This window comes from Triplophysa rosa, linkage group LG10 (genome assembly GCF_024868665.1).
Source record: "Triplophysa rosa linkage group LG10, Trosa_1v2, whole genome shotgun sequence".
NCBI lineage: Eukaryota > Metazoa > Chordata > Actinopteri > Cypriniformes > Nemacheilidae > Triplophysa > Triplophysa rosa.
In genome coordinates, this window is record NC_079899.1 from 4,901,958 (window position 1) to 4,919,329 (window position 17,372).

Genomic DNA, 17,372 nt, shown 5'->3' on the forward strand with positions numbered 1-17,372 from the left:
ATCTCTCTTTAATTTAACTTTTCATACATACATAATTGTGCTTCCCACCCAAACAAAAACCAAAAACACAACGAAATGGTAAACGAATTACAGGACTAATTTGGTAATATAGTATCTGAAATGACAAAGTTCGAAATGTACAATTTAAATAATATTAATAGTCAGGTTATCCTCTAAAATTTCTCAGAGGTGCACAAATAACACCTATAATAAAGCATTATTCATTTAATTATTTTGATTGTTTTAATGCGTAACTTTAAGAGTGGGGGTGGGAGGAAACTATTCATTTAAAGTTTTTCAACAATATGTAATATATATATACATATGGGTCAATGATGTGACGCTCATTTTTTGTTGTCCCTGTGGGATAATTACATTTAAAGGGGTTTAAATTTCAAAACAAATTTGCATATTACTTGCATACATCTCTTTTCTGAGGACCAAGTCTACAATTCTGGTTTTAAAAGGATACTACACCCAAAAATGTAAATTATTTCATGAATTACTCAACCTCAAGTAGTTCCAAACATGTATTACATTTCTTTGTTCTTTTGAACACAAATACAGTTTTAGAGACTAAAATGTAGCTATAAAATAAATAAAAAAACTTACCCAAAAACTCTTTTCGTCTTTGTCGAAAAATATAGAAGATAAATATTACAGATATTTGTGCGAGCGTTCTTGTTTGCGGTTGCCAGGTGACTCGAGTTCAGATCCCCCCAAACAGGGATGAAGGTTAAAAAAGTATACGTTTTCTGCCAATGGGTGACTTATTTTATGCAATCTGGCAACCATACGCAAATGCTCTCATTCTGGCTGTTACAAGTTGATAAACAAGAGCGTTCGCACAGTCAGTCGCGTTGTTTTCGGGAAATTATCAATATTTTGCGGCAGCAGGAAGACGCTATAATTTGCGGGAGAACTTAAGGGAGAGTTTGGATGTCTATGAATAGGCATACACACAACTCAAACCTCTGTGGAAATACCTCTTTGATGAAGCTAGATGAAGTTATAACAGTTACAGCATGACCAAAATGTGACTAAGTTTGTATTGACTAAAACGAGATGAAAATGCATTTAGACATTTAATCGTCTAAACTTGACTAAACAAAAACAGGACATGGAGGACTAAATAAGATAAAAACTAAAATGTCGTGGGACTGAAACTAAGACTAAAATAGAAATTGTCAAGGTGGTGTAACCACTATTCAAGGAGCAATTTTGTTAATATTGTGCAAGAAGACATGTGACCAGAAATGAAATCACAGAGAACCACCACGGACTTCCATCACAAACCTTTCTGTTAGGGGCCAATTTAGTCAAATATCACTAGTTTATGATGCTAATTAAAGATGTAATATAAACAAAACTATTATTTGGAATGATTTTCAAGTGTTCGATGTTCAATGCCTTATCCACAACTTTAGTATTAAAAGTCTGAAAGTCCAAAATAAATGCTGATAAATAAGATAAGTATGTTGCTTAAAATGAGTTTACATTTTTAGCTTTAATGTATATTTGTATTCTATTCATTTAAAATTTTAAGCAGAATCAGAATCAGAAAGAGTTTTATTGCCATTGAAACTTTGCCTATGTCTGACGGTTTTGGTGCGTAGTGCTCTGTAAGCGCTGACCAGACGGCAGCAATATACACTCACCTAAAGGATTATTAGGAACACCATACTAATACGGTGTCTGACCCCCTTTCGCCTTCAGAACTGCCTTAATTCTACGTGGCATTGATTCAACAAGGTGCTGAAAGCATTCTTTAGAAATGTTGGCCCATATTGATAGGATAGCATCTTGCAGTTGATGGAGATTTGTGGGATGCACATCCAGGGCACGAAGCTCCCGTTCCACCACATCCCAAAGATGTTCTATCGGGTTGAGATCTGGTGACTGTGGGGGCCATTCTAGTACAGTGAACTCATTGTCATGTTCAAGAAACCAATTTGAAATGATTCGAGCTTTGTGACATGGTGCATTATCCTGCTGGAAGTAGCCATTAGAGGATGGGTACATGGTGGTCATAAAGGGATGGACATGGTCAGAAACAATGCTCAGGTAGGCCGTGGCATTTAAACGATGCCCAATTGGCACTAAGGGGCCTAAAGTGTGCCAAGAAAACATCCCCCACACCATTACACCACCACCACCAGCCTGCACAGTGGTAACAAGGCATGATGGATCCATGTTCTCATTCTGTTTACGCCAAATTCTGACTCTACCATTTGAATGTCTCAACAGAAATCGAGACTCATCAGACCAGGCAACATTTTTCCAGTCTTCAACTGTCCAATTTTGGTGAGCTCGTGCAAATTGTAGCCTCTTTTTCCTATTTGTAGTGGAGATGAGTGGTACCCGGTGGGGTCTTCTGCTGTTGTAGCCCATCTGCCTCAAGGTTGTGCGTGTTGTGGCTTCACAAATGCTTTGCTGCATACCTCGGTTGTAACGAGTGGTTATTTCAGTCAAAGTTGCTCTTCTATCAGCTTGAATCAGTCGGCCCATTCTCCTCTGACCTCTAGCATCAACAAGGCATTTTCGCCCACAGGACTGCCGCATACTGGATGTTTTTCCCTTTTCACACCATTCTTTGTAAACCCTAGAAATGGTTGTGCGTGAAAATCCCAGTAACTGAGCAGATTGTGAAATACTCAGACCGGCCCGTCTGGCACCAACAACCATGCCACGCTCAAAATTGCTTAAATCACCTTTCTTTCCCATTCTGACATTCAGTTTGGAGTTCAGGAGATTGTCTTGACCAGGACCACACCCCTAAATGCATTGAAGCAACTGCCATGTGATTGGTTGATTAGATAATTGCATTAATGAGAAATTGAACAGGTGTTCCTAATAATCCTTTAGGTGAGTGTATAATATCATATAATAAAATTTCATATATACATATATGATTTAATAATGTAGCAGAATGAAGTGGGTGTCTACATTTGAACAAATTCAGTGATCTCGTGGATGGGGATTGGAGACTGGTGCGGAAGAAAGTAAATTGTAGAATAAATTTGTTGTTTTTGTTTAATTGCGCACTAAAAAATATTCTTGTCACTTCATAAAATGAAGGTTGACCCACTGTAGTCAAATGGACTATTTTAATGATGTCTTAATAGTTCACTTTCTGCGCTTTGAGTGTACAATATGTTGCATTTCTGTCTATGTGGGAATCTTAATTTGGTTTTACGGTTCTGAAATAACCTGAGGATGAGTAATTCATGACCGGATTTTCATTCTAACCCTGAACTAACTCTTTAACTGTAATTACACTATGAGAAATGATGATTTCTTGTTATCAGATGTTTTTTCAGCATTGAAAAAATAAAACCACTTCAGCTGAACTTGTTGACAATGGCCTTTGGCTGTATAAGCAACATGGTCAATGGTGTAACTGGTTTGTGTCAATTGGCATAAAAATATATTTATACACAGGAATAAAAGAGAAGCATCTAGTTTAGTGTATTAATATGGTTTTTAACCATTTTTACATAATTTGTCAAAGACACTTTAGAAAAGGTGTTTTCAGCATATGTCCCAATAAACATCGCAAAAAAGCATTACATTTAAATTTAGTGATAACTCTAATAAAATAATACTTTCCTGTGCAACATATCATCCAACCCATACGACTGTGTATGTCGTTTGTCCCTTCCTCAAGTACAAGTGGTTAGTTTAGTTTAGCTCACAAACGGCTGGATTGGGGAGTTTCTCTTTTATCGTGGATTTACCATTCCAGCACTACCAACAAGGATTTTGGATTATCCCTTTGGATTGTTTATACACCGGTGGACACTTTTCACATTTGGACTTTTAACCCGCTTGTACTTTTAGATTGTCTTAGGGTGTGGTATTAACAAATTCCATGCTAGTGTGTTGTTTTAAGTCTTTTTTGAACATTGTAAATACACTTACATAATTTATATCACTTGTTGGTCTCCCCCTTTTAACTCTGTTTAAATCTCACACAGTCTAATCTGACCCCATTTTAATTTTTGTAACCTGGTTGATAAAGATAATTGTTACACCCAATTCAAATCTAGACTGAAAACACATATCTTCAGCCTAGAATACATGAATTATTAATAATTATTCTATATAATAACTATTCTAATTAATAGGCTATAGCTGCTTGGTGCCTCCCACCAACACATCAGATGACCAAACAAATGTTGAAAGATGACACCGGCCCTTGCAAAGACTTTTAGATGACACCAGTTTCAGACTATATTCTAAATTTGATTAATTTTTTACTTTTTTTTCTCTGTTTTATGTGTGTATTTTTATATTTTGCCCTTGTGTAAAGCTGTTTTGCAATAGTGTACACTATTATTAACTATTATTAACAAACTATTATTACAAATAAACGTGAATTGAATTTAATCATGTCTTTGTTAAACTATGTTAATAGTGGATTATATAGTCAATTCTCACCTTTACATAGGATTTCTCTGTGTCTACTAATTCCTGAATGACCTTGCATAGTCTCTCTGTGGCAGACATATGCCATGGATAGGGCCTCAGCATGGATGGTTCTGGCCCCATTGGCTCCCTCTGGCCCTCCATCAAAATCCCAGAATCTTCTTGGAAGTACTGATACAAAGAACATACGGTGTCCACACTCTGCATGAGACACAAGTAGGATAACATTTACATTAAATTATTCTGTACAAAGTGTTCCCTTTCAGTTCACTCAACATTGCGTAGATGCTACTCTATTATGGGATTACTTTTGTGTCAATAAAAATGAACGCAAACAAACTCTTCATATACAGTATCTCACAGAAGTGAGTACACCCCTCAAATTTTTGTAAATATTTTATTATATCTTTTCATGTCACTGAAGAACGTCTTGGTTACGGATGTAACCTCAGTTCCCTGATGGAGGGAACGAGACGTTGTGTCGAACCGGCAGATGGGGTTCGTCTTGAGAACGTATCAACTTCTAACTAGTTTAGAAAAGGCCAATGAAATTGGTGAATGAAATTTGCATGCCGGACTCTGCCCCAAATATCCGGGTATAAAAGGGAGACGGCGTGCTGCATTCATTCGGGCTGAGGAGCCTGAGAGCATTTCTCGACTGCTGCAGCGGGGGGCACGTGTTGTGGCATGAAGTACACAACGTCTCATTCCCTCCATCAGGGAACGGAGGTTACATATGTAACCAAGATGTTCCCTTTCTGTCGGTCTCTCAACGTTGTGTCGAACCGACAGATGGGGTTCCTATGGAAAACGCCACGGCGCTATGCCGCATCACAATCTCTAGCGAAGGTACCGTAGTGACGGCATCCACAATCCAGTGCGCCAATCTCTGTTTGGAGACAGCCCTCCCCTTCTGCTGACCTCCAAAACAGACAAAGAGCTGCTCAGACCTCCTGAAGTTCTCTACTTGAACTCTAAGGTTCTAAGGTCTAAGCCAGGGGGGAGTTGTCATCAAGAGCATTAGCTCCGAGAACCAAGTCCGGTTGGGCCAGTATGGCGCAACTAGTAGCAATTGATGCTCCTCTTCCTTGACCTTGCACAGGACCTGTGCAATGAGGCTCACTGGTGAGAAGGCATACTTCCGCTTGTCCCGCGGCCAGCTGTGCGCTAGAGCATCCGTGCCGAGGGGGGCCTCGGACAGGGAGTACCATAGCGGGCAATGGGTGGTGTCCAGGGAGGCGAACAGGTCTTCCTGAGCCTCCCGAACTGCACCCAAATGAGCTGGAATGCGCGGGGGTGGAGTCGCTACTCTCCATGAGGCTTCGACTGACGAGAGAGCGCATCGGCTGTCTGGTTCAGGTCGCCTGGGATATGTGTGGCTTGCAGGGAGCTGATCACCTGCTGACTCTACAGGAGGAGGTGTCGGGCAAGTCGTGTTGACTGCCGTGAGCGAATGCCACCCTGGTGGTTGATATATGCTACAGCAGTTGTGCTGTCCGACCGGACCAGCATGTGCTTGTCCTGCACGAGATGTTGTAGCCTCTTCAGTGCAAGTAGCACAGCCAACAACTCTAGGCAGTTGATATGCCAGCACAGGCGGGGGCCTGTCCATCGCCCCGACACTGTGTGCCCGTTGCACATGGCATCCCACCCCTGCAGGGAGGCGTCCGTCTTCACCACGACGCGCCTTGTCTTTTATACCCGGATATCCGGGGGAGGAGTCCGGCATGCTAATTTCATTTGCCAATTTTATTGGCCTTTTCTAAACAAGTCAGAAGTTGATAGGTTCTCAAGACGAACCCCATCTGTCGGTTCGACACAACGTCGAGAGACCGACAGAAAGGGAAATGACACTTGCTACAATGTAAAGTAGTGAGTGCGACATCATGGAGGTGGTGGATGTTAGAGACCTTGCGCTCCTCCACCTTCTGTTTAAGGATGCACCACAGATGCTCAATAGGGTTTAGGTCTTCACCTTAACCCTCAGCTTCTTTAACAAGACAGTTGTCATCTTGGAGGTGTGTTTGGGGTCGTTATCATGTTGGAATACTGCCCTGCGGCCCAGTCTCTGAATGGAGGGGATCATGCTCTGCTTCAGTATGTCACAGTACATGTTGGCATTCATGGTTCCCTCAATGAACTGTAGCTCCCCAGTGCCAGCAGCACTCATGCTCCCCCAGACCATGACACTCCCACCACCATGCTTGACTGTAGGCAAGACACACTTGTCTTTGTACTCCTCATCTGGTTGCTGCTGCACATGCTTGACACCATCTGAACCAAATAAGTTTATGTTGGTCTCATCAAACAACAGGACATGGTTCCAGTAATCCATGTCCTTAGTCTGTTTGTCTTCAGAAAACTGTTTGCGTGTTTTCTTGTGCATCATCTTTAGAAGGGGCTTCCTTCTGGGATGACAGCCAAGTATTGTATTGACTTAAAAGTTATTTTAATTACTTATAAAGCCATAAACGGTTTAGCCCCTACCTACTTAACAGAGATTCTATCACATTACAACCCATCACTCTCTCTAAGATCCCAAAACTCCAGACTTTTGATAACACCTAGAACTAAATACTAAACTAAATCCACCAAAGAGGGTAGAGCTTTCTAATACGTAGCACCTAAACTATGGAATAGCCTTCCCGATACTATTCGAGGGTCAGACACACTCTCCAAATTTAAATCTAGATTAAAGATACATCTTTTCAGCCAAGCTTTCACTTTATGCATAATATGCTAAATAAACCACCGGGATACTGCATTTATTAGATATTATTTACTAGTAGGAATGTAACGATTCACTCAGCTCACGATGCGAAGCGAGTCATGATTCTGATCTTACGATGCGATTTATTCACGATTTACTCACGATTTATTTTTACAAAATGAGTTGAAACAAATTAGAAATGAACAACTTCCCTTGCATTATTTCTTAAATGCTTCACGTTTCTTTGTATAATAAAATAATGTTTTATTTGAAATAACAAAACTAAACTGCAATTTTATAACAAATTAATAATAGAAAAAGTCTCTTTAATATAGACAAACTAATACTGTCTGAGCTTTTCTTGGATTTTTTTGCATTTAAGAAATATCAGCATGTCCACGTTTAGATTTGCAGTGAAAATAGCAGCCCCTGCTGTTCAAAAAATGTATTGCGATTCAGTTTACACCTCAACCGATTTGAATCGTCACTCATTATAACCGATTTTCAACCGGCTCACGGTGAATCGTTACATCCCTATTTACTAGAATAATCTTGCTTGTTCTATAAACACCATGCATTGTGCTGTGTTTTACCTTTTTTGTGTTTTTCTTATTTTCTTCTGTAAAACGGCTTTGGAACTAGGCACATTGTAAAAAGCGCTATATAAATAAAATTGAATTGAATGCAGACCAATTTGATGCAGTGTGTGGCCTATGGTCTGAGCACTGACAGGCTGACCCCCACCCCTTCAACCTCTGCAGCAATGCTGGCAGCACTCATACGTCTATTTCCCAAAGACAACCTCTGGATATGATGCTGAGCACGTGCACTCAACTACTTTGGTCGACCATGGCGAGACCTGTTCTGAGTGGAACCTGTTCTGTTAAACTGCTGTATGGTCTTGGCCACTGTGCTGCAGCTCAGTTTCAGGGTCTTGGCAATCTTCTTATAGCCTAGGCCATCTTTATGTAGAGCAACAATTCTTTTTTTCAGATCCTCAGAGAGTTCTTTGCCATGACGTGCCATGTTGAACTTCCAGTGACCAGTATGAGAGAGTGAGAGCGATAACGTCAAACTTAACACACCTGCTCCCCATTCACACCTGAGACCTTGTAACACTAACGAATCACATGACACTGGGGAGGGAAAATGGCTAATTGGGCCCAATTTGGACATTTTCACTTAGGGGTGTACTCACTTTTGTTGCCAGCGGTTTAGACATTAATGGCTGTGTGTTGAGTTATTTTGAGGGGACAGCAAATTTACACTGTTATACAAGCTGTGCACTCACTACTTTATATTGTACTTTATACAACTGATAACAGTTCCCAGTGATATGTGTCGGGTCCCCGCTACGATAGTAGCAACATTGACAAATGTTTACAGAACAAGCGTGAACCCAGTGTGACTGTAGTTTTATCTATTTCTGTTTAATCACATGATAGAAAGTCTAAGGCCATCTCAAACCGTACAGCTAACCCACCTAATCTGCAACCTAGGCGTCAAACTAGGATTGCTTTAGGGACAAAAAGATATGGCATCAAATTAGCATTTCTAAACATTCGCTCACTAAAAAACAAATCATTCCTGATCCATGAATTAATAACCACAAACAACCTGGATTTTATGTTTTTAAATGAAATATGGCTAGAAGACAGCTGTAGCGCAACAGTCCTCAATGAAACAGCCCCTCCTAACTTTACTTTCATGAGTGTCTGCAGAGCAATTAGGAGAGGTGGAGGTGTAGCTGCTCTATTTAAAGATGCCTATAAATGCAAGCAAATGTCATTTGGTCAGTACTTGTCCTTTGAATATCTAGGTATTGTGTTGAAAGTTGCCCCACGCATTTTACTTATCATCATTTACAGGCCTCCAAAACATTCTCCAGCCTTTGTGGAAGAGTTCTGACTGCTATCAATGATTTCCTCATAATTTGACTATTTTTATATAATAGTTTTGCTATTGCTGGGGATTTTAATATTCACATAGATAATGTAGAAATCAATACTACAAAAGAAATGATAACACTTTTGACCTGATTCAGCATGTGCATGAACCCACACACAATCGTGGCCACACTCTAGATTTACTCATCAGTAAGGGTCTAAATATTTCATCCATTGATATCAAGGATGTAGCACTATCAGATCACTTCTGTATTTTCTTTGATATATTGATCTCTCCTACCACCGAATCGAGGTCGGTCTCTGTCAAGAAGAGATGCATCAATGAGAACACGAGTGTGCTATTTATGAAGGCTATATCTTCAACACCAAGCCTCTCTGCAGACTCTGTTGATCTTCTCATTGATTCCTTTAACTCAAAAGTTAAGAATGTTACTGATGATATTGCTCCTGTGAAAGTCAGTGAGAAGACTGGCAGACAAAAAGCACCTTGGAGAAAATCAACAGTAGTACAGAGTATGAAAAGACAATGCAGAAAAGCTGAATGGATGTGGCGGAGGACAAAACTTGAAATTCATTACAGCATCTATAAAGACAGTCTTCACGCTTTCAATGCGAAACTTGGCACAGCAAGACAGACCTTCTTCTCAAACCTTATAAACAGTAATTTAAACAACACTCGCACTCTCTTTGCTACTGTTGAGAGACTAACAAACCCTCCAAATCAGATTCCCAATGAAATGCTCTCCGACAGCAAATGCAATGAGTTTGCTTCCTTCTTTTCTGAGAAGATCAATAATATCAGAAAGGCGATTAGCACATCCGCAAGTTATAGAGAGGTCAGATAGATCCGCAATCACAAAAACAAACTACTATGTCTGCTTTTGAAGAAATTTATAGCAACATTTTGAAAGAAATAGTACAGCACCTCAAATCATCAACCTGCTATCTTGACACACTTCCCACATCTTTTTTCAAAAGTGTGCTAAACTGTTTAGAAGTAGATCTGTTAGAAGTGGTAAATAACTCCCTACTTTCAGGGACTTTTCAAACTCCCTGAAAACTGCAGTTGTTAAGCCCCTCCTGAAAAAGAACAATCTTGATAACACCGTATTGAGCAACTATAGACCGATATCAAATCTTCCTTTTATAGGCAAGATTATTGAGAAGATTGTTTTTAACCAGCTGAACAACTACTTAAACTCTAATGGATACCTGGACAAGTTTAAATCTGGTTTCCGACTGCATCACAGTACAGAGTCAGCGCTCATAAAGATAATAAGTGATATTTGCCTAAATTCTGATTCTGGCAAAATATCAGTGCTGGTACTGCTAGATCTCAGTGCTGCATTTGACATTGTCGATCATAACATACTTCTAGAGAGACTAGAAAACTGGGTCAGTCTTTCGGGGACACTCCTCAAATGGTTCAGGTCATACTTAGATGGGAGAGGTTATTATGTGAGTATAGGAGAGCATAAGTCCAAGTGGACGTCAATGACATGCGGCGTCCCACAAGGCTCAATTCTTGCGCCACTCTTGTTCAGCCTGTATATGCTCCCACTGAGTCAAACAATGCAAAAGAACGTCTTGGTTACGGATGTAACCTCGGTTCCCTGATGGAGGGAACGAGACGTTGTGTCGAACCGACAGAATGGGGTTTGTCTTGAGAACCTATCATCTTCTGAGTATTTAGAAAAGGCCAATGAAAATTGGCGAATGAAACTTGGTCATTCACCTTTGGTCTGAGGAGCCTTAAGCATCCTCCCCCGACCGCTGGGGTGGGCGGCCAGTGTTGTGGCATGAGGGACACAACGTCTCGTTCCCTCCATCAGGGAACCGAGGTTACATCCGTAACCAAGACGTTCCCTTTCTGTCGGTCTCTCGACATTGTGTCGAACCGACAGAATGGGGTTCCTATGTAATACGCCACAGCACTGAGCCGCATCACAATCTCAGCGGAGCGATGTTGACTGGCCTGGGCAAGTCAGACGTAGGCGCTAACGCAAAATTATGACCATCCAGTGGAGAGGAAGGGGGACCCAGAGCTTTACCACAAAGTTGGGAAGCCCCTGCCACCAGCCGTCATGGGCGGAGGCCTAGTTCTCTAAATGGCGAGAAGCCGCCCGGCACCGTAAGGGCCACTGGGTAAGCATTATTCCCCCCGGGGGAAAAACGCTGCAGAGACCAATACCTACCGTAGGGAGGAATTAGTGGAGACACCACATGGTCTCACCATCAGGGGAGAACTCATGGGAAAATGTGCGGACTGCAGGAGTTAACCACAAGGTGGGAGTCCACCTAGGGAGGTCATGGGTTGCCGTGGTAGGAACCATTCATGAGGATACATCAGACGAAACAGCCCACGGAGGGGGGGTTACCACGTCTGGAGCACTAGGTCCGGTTAGAGCTATGTGGGAGATAACTCAACTGTTCCGCGGCCTAAGGGGGCAGGGCTGCTATGCCCAGCCTGCTCCGAGGAAGGTGCTAGTGATGGATAAAATGCCTGTTCTTTACCCAGTGGGGGAAAGAGGGGAGGCGTAATAGCCGCTGATCCCCCTAAGGAAGGGGGAAGGGCTTTCGCAGGCGTACGCCCTACCGGCTGCCGGTCTTACACCTTGCCAGGATGCGGGCTGACACCGGTTCCGCGCGTAGGTATTAGAACCTCACGGAGTTCTGCAGATGTCTGCTAGAGAGGCGCCCTGAGCCAGTGCCCATGAGGAGTGACCTCACTCCCAACGGACAGGGGCGAATTGAGATCGGTATGCCCTAACGAGGGCATCCACGATCCAGTGCGCCAGCCTCTGTTTGGAGACAGCCCTCCCTTCTGCTGACCTCCGAACAGACAAAGAGCTGCTCAGAGCTTCTGGGCTCTGCGTGCGGTCCAAGTAGAGGCGCAGTGCGTGTACTGGACACAACACGGAAAGGTTGGGTCTTCCTCCCCGGTGGGGAGCGCATGCAGGTTCACCACCTGGTCTCTGTGGGACTTCGAGTGGTGGGAACTTCGAGCACGTAGCCAGGGCGGGGTCTCAAGATAACGTGAGAATCCCGGCCCCGAGTTCTAGGCAATCTGTGGACACGGAGGGTGCTTGCAGATCCCCTACCCTCTTGGAGGTGAGCGCCATCAGGAAAGCCGTCTTTATCAAGACTGAGAAAGAGCGGCAACCCCGAGAGGCTCGAAGGGGGCGGGGCCTCTTGAGGCCTGCCACCTAGGTCGCAAGAGGGTACGGAGCACCCTCGCGGGGGGTGAGCGAGGCCGCTCATGAGGACAGAGTCGAGTTCCATACCGAGAAAGAGGATACTCTGCCCCGGGGAGAGCTTGCTCTTCTCAGTTGACCTGTAGCCCCACCGATATAGGTGCCGGAGCACCAGGTCCCTGTGTGTACACAACAGATCTCGAGAGTGCACCAGTCGTCAAGATAGTTTAGTACCTGCACACCTCCTTCCCTAAGGAAAGACTTCCTCCCTCGTAAAGACTCGTGGAGACAGGGACAGACAGAAGGGGAGGACCCTGTACTGTTATGCCCGTGCCTCGAACGCGAACCGTAGGAACGGCCGATGTCGAGGGAGGATCGAGACATGAAGTACGCGTCCTTCAGGTCGATTGCCATGAACCAGTCCTGACACCTGACGGACGTCAGGATGCGCTTCTGCGTGATCAACCTGAAAGGCAGCTATTGTGTAGGTGCCTGTTCAGAACACACAGACCCAAGATAGGGCGCAACCCCCCCGCCTTTCTTGGGGACAATGAAGTACAGGATGTAAAACCCGTTGAACATCTCGGCTGGTGAGACGGGCTCGATCACTCCCTTCACCAGAAGGGTGGCGACCTCGGCCCGAATTACGGGAACATCCTAGCCTCTGACTGAGTTATATCGGGTGCCCTGAAACTTGGCGGGCATGAGGCGACTGGATCGCGTAGCCGAGACGAATCGTCTTCCCTAGCCAGCCTGACAGTCTGGGAAGCCGGACAGGCTCCCAGAAATGAGACAGGGGGACTAAAGGTACGATCTTTTTCATCGTCCCCCCGGGGGGTGGTTCGATGGCTAGCAGTACGGATTCCTTGCCGGGGGAGGTCCCCCGGGGAGGAGATCGGCTCTGCTGTTTTTCCTGCCTGGCGACTGCGCAGCTCAACGCACTTTCTGACTGAGAGTGCTGAGGGCTGGTGTTTATACTCGACATTGCGCTTCGCCATGACGCAACGTCGAGTTTGCCGTTCACCGTCGTGCAGAGGGTGGGAGCGGCTGTGATAACCCAGAGAGAGAGGAAACTCTCTTTTTTGAGAGTAAGTGGGCGCTAGCCCCCCAGAGGGGGCCAGCAGATGGAGAGACGGGGCAGGATCCGTCCCTATCCGACTTCACAGCGATGTGGCTGGGGTCGGGCCCAATGGTAGCCTCGATCCCCCTGAGGTCTTCCCATGAGGGCCGCTTCACCGCGGCTGCTGATGGGGCGATGGTCTCCTATTCGCTGTCTCCTCCAGGGGGGGCGCCTGAGTGGGGGGCGCCAGAGCTGGAGGGCGTCGAAGAGGACCAGGGCTGCTAGGAAGCAGACAGTGCACGGGACTCGACAGCCGAGGCGGCCGAGTCGCGCACAGAAGACTGCTTCTTTACTGTCGAGAACCCTCCGGGGGAGGCAGCGTGCGGGTCTCACGCCCCCCAACGGGGGGTGAGCAGGGCCGCTGCGGCTCGACAGTAACACCATCCAGCCCCCCCTTGCGAGACGGGTGCGTCAAGAAAGCGGACCTTCTCGGCGTTACTCATCTGCACAAGGATCGGCCAGAGGAGTTTCTCATGGACCACAAGTGTGGACATCGTCCGACCCAGGGCCCGTGTGGTCACCTTGGTCGCCCGTAGAGCGAGGTCGGTGGCGGCGCGGAGTTCCTGCATAAGCGCTGGGTCGGTCTTACCCTCGTGGAGCTCTCTCAACGCCCTGGCCTGGCAGGAGCCATAGTGTGGAGAGAGGAGGCAGCTTGGTCCGCCGCAATGTAAGCTATCGACACCAGAGATGCCGAGACCCCACATGCTTTGGACGGGAGTCTAGGTCGAGCCCCCCCCCACTCCACCTGGGGGACAACGACGTATCCTCCAGCTGTCTCAACCTCGAGGGAAGAGAGGGTGACAGAACTTTGTTTGACGTGAAACGTGCCGGAAAGGGGGCGTTCCAGGTCTTACTAAGTTCCTCATGCACTTCTGGTAAACACGGCACCGGGGGCGGGCGCGGCTTGGAGCCGCGCTCAAACCCGAGGCACCATGTAGCCAGCCGCGAGTGCCGGGAGAGGCAGTGTGGGCACTGCAACCCAACACTCACGGCAGCCCGGGAAAGCATGGCTGCATTTCGACATGCGCTTCTTCCTGGGCTCGACCCCCCGAGGAAGGGAGCCCGAGGAATCGTCGGAGTTGGATGGCAGTACGTCACCCCCCGATGCTGCAAGAGACAACTCATCATCACGCATCGTGTCCGAATACGTGATTGAGGAATAAGACGGCGGACCGACTCCTGAGGAACGGTCAGACGAGCGAAACGAGGTGTGAACAGTCCGTGAGCCGTGGCTGGCGGATTATCGCTCACAGTAATCCTCATATCACCCTCGCTGCTTGCCGTAGCGGACGGCAGGGCCGTAGTCCTGCCGCCACGGAACGGGGAGCAAACGAGGTGGTGGCTGAGTCCCGTGGGAACACAGCTACCCGTGACGCAACGTCTGAATCATCACCGCCCACAGTGCGGGCAGGACGTATCCACAACGTCTGCCCCAGCGTACTGGAAGCAGGCATCGTGTCTGTCCCCCTCCTCGATGAGTGTGTTGCACTCATGAGAACAGCGGGACATGCCACGCTGGAGAAATTTGCTCTTTTAGAAAGGAAATTTGCTCGAACACCTCCGGAACTGCCGAGACGCCCAGGGGAGAGTCACTGCAGGAAGGGACCGTCCGCTGTCCACGTTGTAGATTCCAGCAGAAAAATGATCACCAAAGATCGTAGAGAAGCTCATCAGATGCATAGGCTCTGAAGAACAAAAAGTGAATGAATGAATGAGCACGCCGGCTTCCCTCTTATACCCGGACATCCGGGGAGGAGTCCGGCATGCTAATTTCATCCGCCAATTTTCATTGGCCTTTTCTAAATACTCAGAAGATGATAGGTTCTCAAGACAAACCCCATTCTGTCGGTTCGACACAACGTCGAGAGACCGACAGAAAGGGAACCATATTGCATATCACAGCTATGCAGATGACACCCAGATTTACCTAGCCTTATCACCAAATGACTACAGCCACATTGACTCCCTCTGCCAATGCATTGATGAAAATAACAGTTGGATGTGCCAAAACTTTCTTCAGTTAAACAAGGAGAAAACTGAAGTCATTGCATTTGGAAACAAAGATGAAGTTCTCAAGGTGAATGCATACCTTGATTCTAGGGGTCAAACAACTAAAAATCAAGTCAAGAATCTTGGTGTGATTCTGGAGTCAGACCTTAGTTTCAGTAGTCATGTTAAAGCGGTAACAAAATCAGCATACTACCATCTCAAAACATTGCAAGAATTCCAGTCAAGACTTGGAGAAACTTGTTCATGCCTTCATAACCAGCAGGGTGGATTATTGCAGCGGTCTACTCACCGGCCTTCCCAAGAAAACCATTAGACAGCTGCAGCTCATACAGAACGCTGCTGCCAGGATTCTCACTAGAACCAGAAAATCTGAGCATATTACACCAGTCCTTAGTCCTTGCTTCCAGTTACTTTTAGGATTGGTTTTAAAGTACTGTTACTCGTTTATAAATCACTAAACGGCCTTGGACCAAAATACATCGCAGATATGCTTACTAAATATAAACCTAACAGACCACTTAGATCATTAGGATCAAGTCAGTTAGATATACCAAGGGTTCACTCTAAACAAGGTGAATCCGCTTTTAGCTTTTATGCTGCCCGTAGCTGGAATCAGCTTCCAGAAGAGATCAGATTTGCTAAAACATTATCAACATTTAAATGCAAACTCAAAACTCATCTTTTTAGCTGTGCATTTACTGAATGAGCACTGTGCCTGGTCCAAACTGACTGCAGTATATTTCATGTATAATCAGTTTATTCTAAACTGTTTTGATGAACTTTAAATCAAATTCGTATAATTTTAAAGGTTTTTAAATTCCTTGTTTTATTTTAGATGATCATTTTAATTATTTTTATGCAAAGCACTTTGAATTACCATTGTGTATGAAATGTGCTATATAAATAAACTTGCCCTGCCTTGCCTTGCCTTGTAGCAAACTTCTTGGTTACGTATGTAACCTCAGTTCCCTGATGGAGGGAAGACGTTGTGTCAAACCGACAGAATGGGGTTTGATCTTGAGAACCTATCATCTCTGATTGTACTTTCAGAAGGCCAATGAACTTGGCGAATGACATGGCATGCCAGTCTCCGCCCCGTACATATGGGTATAAAAAGGAAGATGGCATGCCCATTCATTCACCTTTGGGCTGAGGAACCTGAGAAGCATTCTTGGTCGCTGCAGCGGACAGCGAAGCATTGTGGCATGAAGGACACAATGTCTCGTTCCCTCCATCAGGGAACTGAGGTTACAAACATAACCAGGGCGTTCCCTTTCTTTCGGTCTCTCGACGTTGTGTCGAACCAACAGAATGGGGTTCCTATACGAAACGCCATGCACTGCGCATCATCACGAGTTCCAGCGGAGTGACACTGACTGGCCTGGACGAGTCACAAGTGAGCGCAACCACGAATCGTAACCTTCTAGTGGTGTAGTAAGGCATCAATTTTGTGAATCACGATGAGAGGCTCTTACTGATGGCCTTTGCTACTCTAGAAGTGAGATAGCCGCTCGGCAACGTAAGGAACACTGGGAAGCACTACCCCCTTGCCTGAGGGGAGAACGCTATGGAGACTACATCTGCCGTAGGGAGAATATACATGGAATACCTACACGGTCTCACCAGTGGGGAGATCTCATGGGAGTAGTAGTGCGGGGCCCCAACCAGGGGTGCACAGAAGCGGTGGAGTCCACCGAGGGGAGTTCACAGGTTCACCAACTGGGGAACCAAGAGTGAGGAAACGTCAGACGGGACTACCCAAGGAGGGGAGTCACTACGTGTGGAGCACTAGCTCAGGTATAGGGGTTCACCTAGTGAGGAAAACTCACCTATACTGGGCCTGGTATACGAGCCGCTCCGCCCGGCTCGTAAGATCGTAAGTGCTTAGTGATGGATGGAATGCTTATACTTCATCCTGTGGAGGAAGTAGGGAAGCTGGAACAGCACACTAACTCACCTGATGACGGGGAGAAGACGCTTCGCAGGCGTACGGCCAGCCGGCC

General features: G+C 45.5%; 1 protein-coding gene across 4 annotated transcripts in view; it reads right to left on the reverse strand.

Annotated features, from left to right (window-relative positions):
• Positions 1-17,372, reverse strand: part of tiam2a (TIAM Rac1 associated GEF 2a) — a 155,003-nt gene that overhangs the window by 6,366 nt on the left and 131,265 nt on the right. For all 4 annotated transcript variants that reach the window (XM_057343225.1, XM_057343226.1, XM_057343224.1 and 1 more), the window contains one exon: positions 4,441-4,629. In XM_057343225.1, coding sequence (XP_057199208.1) covers positions 4,441-4,629 — 189 coding nt within the window. The remainder of the gene's footprint in view (positions 1-4,440; positions 4,630-17,372) is intronic.